At 50.7% G+C, this 9461-nt stretch overlaps 1 protein-coding gene across 1 annotated transcript in view; it reads right to left on the reverse strand.

Moving 5' to 3' along the window:
• PAPPA2 (pappalysin 2) overlaps positions 1 to 9461 on the reverse strand; it is a 91941-nt gene that overhangs the window by 41061 nt on the left and 41419 nt on the right. The window contains exons 9-15 of the mRNA XM_031064144.1: positions 8175 to 8667; positions 7143 to 7271; positions 6049 to 6140; positions 5602 to 5795; positions 4352 to 4486; positions 808 to 943; positions 416 to 638 (exon numbers count right to left, since the gene is read on the reverse strand). Coding sequence (XP_030920004.1) covers positions 416 to 638; positions 808 to 943; positions 4352 to 4486; positions 5602 to 5795; positions 6049 to 6140; positions 7143 to 7271; positions 8175 to 8667 — 1402 coding nt within the window. The remainder of the gene's footprint in view (positions 1 to 415; positions 639 to 807; positions 944 to 4351; positions 4487 to 5601; positions 5796 to 6048; positions 6141 to 7142; positions 7272 to 8174; positions 8668 to 9461) is intronic.

Here is a 9461-nt window from a genome sequence, read left to right on the forward strand (position 1 = left end):
GATGGACCAGGAGTGAGAACAGAGGGGATGAGGAGAGCTCCATCCCCACCTTCTGCAGCACGGGGAATGGATGGAGGTGGAGCTTGTAAAGTAAGTGATGAAGAAGCTTTAGCAAAAACTCCCAGTGATAACTTCACAGCCATTTAAAAACTCTTCTTGGTTTTCCCACCAGGAATCAGTCCTTTAGCACAGTTTTCTACAGATGCAGAGGCCATGCACAAAATCTGGTTTCTGCCTTCCCGCTCCCTCCAGCAAGATAAGCAAGACTCAACACAGCAGATCTTCCAACAATACCTCAAAAGCCATCTGAAGATAGTCACAAAGCACTCAATGAGAAGATAAACACTCCAGAACTCAAACACAAATTCCCAGAGGAGAGCAGCAACGCTGGGTGCCCTGAGGAGACCATCCCTACCTGTAGCACTGATGGCCACATCCCTCCTGGTGCTGCAGGAGGCAGGTGCTGAGGGGCTCAGAGGAGCCAGGCTGAGCCAGGGTCCTCAAGGCCACGGCTGCAATGCCCACAAGGGGAGAGGAGAAGTTGAAAAGCACCGAAGCAACCTGGGGGAGCGGGTCCTCCTGGCTGTGGGTCACGTTGATGATGAGGGGGTTGTGCTGACACGACAGCTCGTACGTCCCTGCGAGACAAGGAAAAGGAAGAAGTGACTAGGCCAGCTCCAGGGTTGACATCTGCTCTCCCCACACACCTACAGACCAGCTTGGAAGGCAGGGGACAGTAGTGAGAGGTCACAGCTGTGGTGGTGGTGACTCTGGTGTCCCCGTTGGTGCCACCCCAGAGGTTCTCACCCAAAGAGCTGTTCTGTCCATCTGTGTCAGTCAACTGCACGGCAACCACCGGCTTGGGCTGCTGGCCTGGGACAGAGCCAGAGGAGGCCAGGAAGAGCAGGAGAGAGGTGGGCACTGCAGGTCTCTCAAAGCAAACCTAGGAAAGAGGGCAGGAGACACTCTGAGAGCAGGGACAGTAAATGCAGCTTCTCAGAGCCCATACAGGCAAGAGAGAGGAAGAGGGAGCAGGGATAAGGGGTCAGAGACCTTGCAGGGCTGCAAATGTGGGGAGGAGGAAGGAAGGGAGACAAAACAGTCCTTTCCCCCTGAATTTCCCTTCTTCCTTTCATTAGCTTTCTCCTCACACATTCAGTCCCACCTTGACATAAATTTATAGCATCTTCACAGCACCCACATTGAGCAAGACCTGGATAACCTCTTTCCTCCTCTCCCTTCACCAGGCTCAGACTCCCACCCCACACAGAGCTGGCCAGGCAAGTGACACACCCAGGGAAAACAGCCACCAGCCTTGCCACCAAAATATTTCCAATAATAAAAGCCCTCAAAAAAAAAAAAAGACAAAAACCAAAACAAGCCCAAAGAATGCCCCCAGTAGCCACTGCAACAGCAAACTGTCCACCAGCCAACACATGGAAAGATTCATGGGAAGAAGCCCTGCCTGCTAGGAGAGCCAGCAACTTGCTACTTGTCTACAACCCTGAAGGCAGCTGGAAGTAGCTGGGAAACACATGGCATCAATCATGGCAGAGCAGATGTTCTTTGGAAGAGGACAGAAATGTTTTTCTCCCCCACCCCAGTACCCCCCCTTTCCCCAGTGCTGAGATGTGTTTTGATCGAGATCCTCCCGATACAGTGTTTTTGTGGAATGCTGGCGTGGAGGAAGCTCAGAAATTCGAGGCAAAGGTGTATTTGGAAAGAAGACAAGTCCTGGCTGGCCAGGCACAGCCCAAGGAGCAGACTGTGGGAATGGAGGGGACAACCACACAATCTGTGATGGCAGCCTAGCCCCAGGGCGGTTCGTGCCACGTCAGGCATTGTTCACACACGGGAACAGGAGAAAACCTTGGGCTTCAGCCCGGGGCTCCCACCCTGCAGGGAGGTGCTCACCAGCACAAGCACCACGAGCAAGGCCCCACTGGTGTCTCCTTGCTCCCTTAGCCTTGCTGGCTTACAGGGCTGCCTGGCTGCAAGGAGTGGACCAGACAGCTCCAGTGTTTTTATTTGGTATATCCCCACTGTCTCCCCTAGTGAGAGAAGTGGGGGAAGAAGGAAAAGAAACAGGAAAGCAAGAAGGGAGGAAAAGAAAGAGAGAAGAGCCAGCAGTGCTCACAGACAAGGAGCCCCCCAGGACAGAGCTGTGAAGTCCCAAGGACCAGGAGGATTTTAACCCAACCTGCAAGTGTGGTTCCTCAGGGGAGGAGAGGCAGTTGGAAAAGTCAGGTGAGGCTTTCCCTGGACTACATATCTTGAGGTGAAGAGTTCAGTTTTTCTCTTCCTACAGTGCATCTGCATGAGGGTGAAAGGTGCTGGCCCCAAGCTAGGCCAATAGCAGCTGCCTTGATTAACATCCCAGTCCTTTCCAATACATATTATATGCTTAGCCACAGGAGGCTATCTTCTTAATTTTTCTCCCTCCCTCTCCCTGCTTCTTATTTAATTTCCTGCATTACACATCCTGACTTGCTTACAAGTGATTTTGATGTCTTTCCTCATCAGGTGCATTAAAAACTGAGAACAAAGCATGGCTGGAGATCTGCAAATTGTAACAATTCTCATGTGCAGACAGACCCAAGGGGCACGGCAGATGCTGTGTGCAGTGGCACAGACACGCATACCTCTTGCTTTAATTACAGCATGACAGTGAGCACAGTAAAACACTGGCACTGGCTTTCCAGAGCACTTGTGGATCCCTGGAAACACTCAAGATCTGATGGGGATCTCAGCCACGTGGTCTAGTGGAAGGCGTCTCTGCAGTGGGGTTTGAACTAGAGGGCATTTAATCTCCTTTCCAACCCTAACCATTCCAGGACCCTTTGACCCAGCCCTTCCTCTTGTTCATTGGTGCCACATCTTCAGAAGCGATTCCTACCATCGGATGAGTTTTGTGGCGCAGCTCTACCCCAGGAGACACAGGCGCAACAGCTTTAAAATGGACACCAAACACCCCGTGCACATGGGTACACATGTGCACCGACACCACCACTCCTGTCTGGGCAGGCAGCTGTGCTAGGCAAATTGTCAACAAAAAGCCATCCTTCCTAACCCAATATGTTACCAATCAGGCCAACTCTTAAAAAAAAAATAAAAAAGAAAAAAAGGGCATATTTGTTACTAGTCCATAAATAATTTTATGGGCGGAAAATAATAGCACTCCTAGAGAGAGCACAGAGAACCAGTAATGAAAGTCTTTAGTATAAACATCCACAGAGGAAGAGGACTGACCACAAGCTCCAATAAAAGTGTAACATGTTTTAACCCCTGCTGAGAAGTGGAAAGCAAGCTTTCATCTAGGTAAGGCCAAGGGGGAGGATTACTGCTTTCTCCTCAGCACAGGAGGAAAGGAGGCACGTTCGTCATGGCCAGAGACTGAAGCCACAAACTGGGTTGTGAGCACACAGACAAGGAAGAGAGGGAAAATTAGAAGGCTGAAGGAAGTTGTTTTGGAGAGACAGAGGACCTCAGAGCAGTACCCATGTTTGTTGACTGAGGTTTGATGATTCACTGAGTTGTCTGAGCATCTGGGGGAAGAGGCCTTCTCTAGAGAACCTCGACCAAAACAGGGCGAGCTGCTCCTCAGAGTGCAGAGGGAGCAGCATGCCAGAGCCTGGCTTTCCAGCAACACCAGGCAGCAGCCACAAAACCTCTAAACTGTGCCTGTGGTCAGGAACCCAACGCTGTAAAAATCCCAGTGGCCCAACCCTCAGGCCTGCTCTGTCCCTCTCCTCCACCTGCTGGGATGGAGGGGTTGGACCCTCCCAGGGGCAGCACCTGAGCCCCTGTTGGGCTGCAGGACCAACATCCTGGGGCACAGAAGTGCCACCTCTGCTCTGCAGCCATCAGAAGGACCTGGTTGCTGTGGGCTTGGGGTGTTCAACAGCACCCTGGGGTGCTCAGGACCCCTCAGGATGGCAGAGGATATCCAGCTGCCCTCTGCTGCTGGAACAAAAGGCAACCAGGACTTTAAACACAGCTTGTGTCTGCCCTTTGGGGCTGTTAAAGCACAGCTGGACTGCAGGGGAGAGTCAGGAGCAAGTTGTTTCTCAGCCTCGAGGCATTTCTGTGGTATTTCGGTTTCATGCACAGTCCTTCTCCTGGCAATCTGCCCCAGGATGGGTTTGCTGCTCACAGTGGGAATGGGGCAACTAGGACAGATCCACACACAGGTATTTTGGGATTTACAAAGAGTGCGGTAGCATATGGAGTACTACATGAGTAGTTTTAGAGGCTGCTCTAGCTCCTACAGGACAGGAAAGGATGGGTTTTGTCACCAGAGCTGGGTAAAGACAAACAAATCCTTTGTGCCTGACCACACACCCTCACTTACCTTGAGCCAAACTCCCTCGTCACCCAAAAGCATCTTCTCATTTGGGTCCTGAGTATTCTCTTGGCTGGGAGCACAGGGAAACCAAGCAGCCTGTAACAGGTCCCTTGGCACCTCATGAAGGTGAGATTTACATACCTGAAAGGAGAGATTTATTTCAACCCAGAAGGCTGCAAGGAAAGGAGAGAAAAACAGCACCTATAAAACTTCAAGGAAGATTGAACAAGTGTTGGGAAGGACCCCAAGGTGGCTCTTTGCATGAAGACACCGAGGATGTGGCTTCCTAAGCGACATCTCACTGCACAGGAGACCTTTGCTATTTTGGAGTGCTGTAAATGTGTTGTTTAAGCATCTCATGGTGTCTGTGGGGCTGAGTAACAAACAGTGAGCCAAGCTGTGAGCTGGTAGGTGAGACCACGGCATCCTGATTTTGGCTGGGCTCACGAGATACAAAGGTGTGATTCATTAGCCTGAGTAACACTCTTCTGTTCCATTCAATGCCCTGTGGCATCCCAGACATCCCCACAGGCCTGGCAGACAAAACCTGGGAGATACAGGTGTCATTGGGAAGGAACAGACACCTGAGCCCAAGGCACCTCATCAGATATGTGTATCTGGGAAGTTTATTCATGCTGCAGGTCTCAAGAAGATCATTCCTCCTATCAAATCAGTAGAAACATATGTGTAAAGGGCTAAATGTGATCTCTTTACATATTTCTTGCCTTTCTTCAGCTTGCTAGGAAAGAACATACACACCACGTTAACACCAATCAGGCAAAATCCCCTCCAGGCTCTGCTCCAAAGCCCATATGAAAGATGGGAATTCTCCCATTGATTTTTCCTTGGCTTCAGATCAGAGGGCTTGGGAGCAGTACAGATGCTGATGTGTGTGTGATTTCATCCTTTCAGGCCCTGACCTTATAAGGTATCAGACTGACAGGATTTTTTTAAGCCAACAGTGGGACAAGTCACATGCTCCAAGCTGAGCATTTGGCTGGTGGGATGGGGTGGTCACTATTCAGTGAAATGCATGGCTGTGGGAGGTGCTCCCTGCCAGGATGAAGCACCTCTCCATGAACTGCAGGGACTCCTGAACTCAGGGACTGATGCAAGAGGAGTGTGAGCAATGCCCAGGTCTTCTACTCAGTCCCTGGTTGGGAAGATAATAATCAGTGAATGCTTCCAGAGCTGGTTTTGTTTGTGCCTTCCCCAGCACAGACTTCGTCATTTTTTTTGTCCATGCCTTCACTCACCTTCACCACAGGCTCTCCAGTGACCAGGGAAGCAGGGCAGGACTTTGCATCCTGATGGGAGGAGTAAGCTCTCACTGCCCACAGATCCACAAACCCCTCAGGAGTGTGGGGACCACAGTCCAGCATGCTGCTTGTCCTCTCAAAGGGCTCACACACACCATCCCCATCGTGAACGTAGCACAGGCTTGGCTCCCCTGCAGGGAGAACAGGGATGAGCTGCTTACAAACCAGGCTCCAGCCACACACCTCTCTCATTGTAAGAGATTTGCTGTCTCATTAGCCTGGGGTTTTTCCCACCACAAGATCCATGGATCACTCCAGCTGCAAATCCAGGTTCTGCTGTGATGAGGTGCATGGCCCTCTGCTCTAAGAAATAACATGCAGTTTTGGCTCCTGCCTCAAAAGGAGCCAATCCATTTGGACCAGTCTCAATCCAGTTGGACTCACCAACACAGTTGAAGCCTTTTTCCTTTTTACACTTTCTGGAACAACCATCTCCATCCAGCAAGTCCCCATCATCACATTCCTCCTCCAGGCTCCTAAGAGGGCAACAGCCAGATGTATTATTACCACTTTTGACTCAACACCCACCCATGTGCTCCTGCCCAGTCATCAGTGAGGACCCCTTATCTTGGTTCTGTTTCCACAGGAGCAGTTCAAAAGGAAGAACCACACATGGAATTAGATAGAGAAAACACCTTGACAGGGAAATAAAAATAGGTTGAAGTCACAGCTTTTGGGAGCAGACATGATTGCACTGTGACTTTGCTGTAAAACCTGAGGCAAGAACTGGGAGAATGGAAAAAGTAGAGAATTAAGTATCAGGAAGACCTGTTGCTGGAGAAAGCAGGTGTTGGAGAAGGCAGGAGATTCTGAAATGGGGCTTGGGTTTCAGTGCAAGCAGGAGAAGGAGGCAGGAGAAGGGAGAGTCAGAAGGTTCCTCTCCCTTTCCCTTTCCTTACCCTGCTAAAAAAACTGATTTCAAATGAACGTGATCCTGAGGATCCTGGAAGCTGAAGTCTGAAAAAGCTCAAATAAGGAAATCTGAAATAATTATCTCCCAGGGAGAGCAGGTGAAGCATTGGGCTCTTTCAGTGTAGAGGTGGTGCATCCCTCATTGTTTGGGGTTTCTGAGCAGAGACTGGACAGCTCTCTAAAGACACCACACCATCTGGGACTGTGCTCATTGCAGAAGCTACTCCTGCAGGCCCTGAGCAAAAAGTTACACTGCCCACTTCCAAAAGCAGATCCTTTGGGCTGGACTCTGCAACAGTTTGCTGAGATGGGCCAGAATCCAAGCTCTGAAGTCAAGAACAGAGGATGTTCAGGTTGGACTCCTCATGCAGACCATCTCCATCTCCTATGCACATGGCATTTTACAAAACACAAGCTCTACAGCTCAGTCTGCTGGAGGGATTTTGTGCAGCAGCTTCAGCCATGTACCCGTGCATGGAGGACCCACCTGCTGCTTCCCTTTGGGGCAGGATGACCTGACAGCTTAGAGAACTTCAGCTGAGAGCTTGAGGAGCTTTTCAACTTACGTGGCCACCTTCCCATCCCCACAGTAGGGTGCTCCATGCACATGGACGAGCGGTGGGGACGCTTCTCCTGAGGTCGTCCCAGAGACCACCTGCACCTGGTAGTGGTACACCTGCCCAGGAGTGACTTCCCTGCAGGGACAGAGAGAACTTGAGGGAGCAGCAACGTCTGCAGCACTGAGATTTGCTCACCACAACTATAGGCATCACATGTATACATCCATGCAGTACCACAACATGACATGTCTTCATACTCTGCCAGAGGCAGAGCCTGTGGGAAGAGTCTCTTTTAGGTTATTATTTCCCAAGGGTCTTGTCGCAGACAACTTTCATGAAAAATCCTTTCTTTAGGATTTTTCCTCCTGAGAAGCTGAGAGGCTTTAAGAACAAAATGTAAACATTGATTATCTGCTGCTGTGGAATGCAACAGGTGGATCTGTGATTGGTCCATGTTGGATGTTTGTAATTAATGGCCAATCACAGTCCAGCTGGCTCAGACACAGAGCCTGAGCCACAAACATTTGTTATCATTCTTTGCTATTCTATTCTTAGCTAACCTTCTGATGAAACCTTTTCTTCTATTCTTTTAGTACAGTTTTAATGTAATATATATTAAAAAATAACAAATCAAGCCTTCTGAAACATGGAGTCAGATCCTCGTCTCTTCCCCAACCCGAAAACCCCTGTGAACACCGTCACAGGGTCTGAGCTGGGGAGAAGTGGAATTAGCTTGAATAATCATTTCACTTGTTGTATTGATGGGGGAAATGCAGTTTTATGGGTTGTATTGATGGGGAAAATGTTCCTGGGTTTAATGAGCTCCTTCTAGTTAACCTGGGCTCATGGACAAGGGTGGTGCTAGCCTTGGGGTGGGTGTGCCACACCCTTGCTCAATGGCACTGGATGCAGTAATTCCCAGAGCAGGGGGACAGCAGGAACAACACAGAAGCAAAACCATCCAGGGATTCAAAGGGAGAAGACACAAGGAGGTAATCAAACCAGACTCAGCCCAAGAGAGAGCAGCCTGTGACTCACGTGTCCATGAAGTGGCGATGTCCCTGCAGGGGGGTGGCAGGGGACCCGTCTGCAAAGGGGGGGTCACGGAGCACCCGGTACTGGATCAGTCTGCAGGCAGAGCACAGGGAGCTCTGGGGCCTGGAGGTCAGCAGGGCTGTGTCTATCTCCATCCTCTCGTCAAAGGTGTAGATTTTAACTCCAGACATCTTTTTGGGGATATTGAGCTTCACGGTAAAGGGGATATCGCAGAAGGTGTCCAGGGGGCCCAGGTGGATGGACTCCCCTTGCTCTGTCAGGATTTCAATGTCAGACAGTGCCTTGGGAGAGCCTGTGGAGAGGTAGGTGGTCCAGAGGGTGAGGGAGTCGGGGTAGACGGGGTGCAGGAAGCGCAGCTCCAGGATGCAGCCGTGCGGCTGGGGACACGGCACCGTCATGTTCATGTCATACAGGTGCAGCTCCGGGCTCCAGGCCTGCAGGCTGGGCTCACAGGGCTGATCCACGTCTGGAGGACCTGGGACAGGGAGGAAGCTGGTGAAAACCTGGGGACAGCTAGCTTCACAGCAGACCCACAGGGGTGATCTTCCCTGTAGGTGCTTTAGCACCTCCAGGCTATAACTGCACACCCACATGTCCTAGACCTGGTGGCACCTGCCCTAACATCCTGGAAAGCAATAATCCCCACTGGTCTCCCAGTTCCTGGGTACTTGCACATATGCACAAGGCTCAGAAGACCTGGCAACCCACAGCCCTCTCAAATGGGAACAGTGGTATCCACACTGCAGCTGGACACAGTGCAGAGACCCAAGGACTAGACACAGCTGAGGAAGGTGAAGCTTGCTCTGTAGCCTCACAGGTGCAGAAACAGAATGCTCCAAGCAGAGCAGAGACTGAAGCTTTGCACAAGCACAGTCTAGGACAGGTCATAGCCAGGAAGGGGCCAGGTCCAAAGCAGGGAAGCAGGACCTGCTGTTTTTCCAGAAGATCCTCCAGGACAGTAACCAGGCTAACCTCAGAGCCCCAGCCTGCCTCCCCTGATGGTGGATTAGCACTCAGCAAGAGAAATGGAGTGCTGGCCTTTCAGACCCAGAAAGGATCACTGGAATTTATCATTCTGTAGTAGAAACACCCTTGTCTTCATCAGCCACTGAAAGCATTTCTTAGGGCCCAGCACCAATTCAAAGCCTTCACCCATATAAGACAAGTCTGAAAGTTTCTGAAACCCACAAACTCTCTCTTTCTATCGGAGCAAACAAGCACTTGCGATAACTACAGACACACAGAACCACATCCCCTGGCTCTGCATGG

This window comes from Geospiza fortis, unplaced genomic scaffold (assembly GCF_000277835.1).
Source record: "Geospiza fortis unplaced genomic scaffold, GeoFor_1.0 scaffold399, whole genome shotgun sequence".
Lineage (NCBI taxonomy): Eukaryota > Metazoa > Chordata > Aves > Passeriformes > Thraupidae > Geospiza > Geospiza fortis.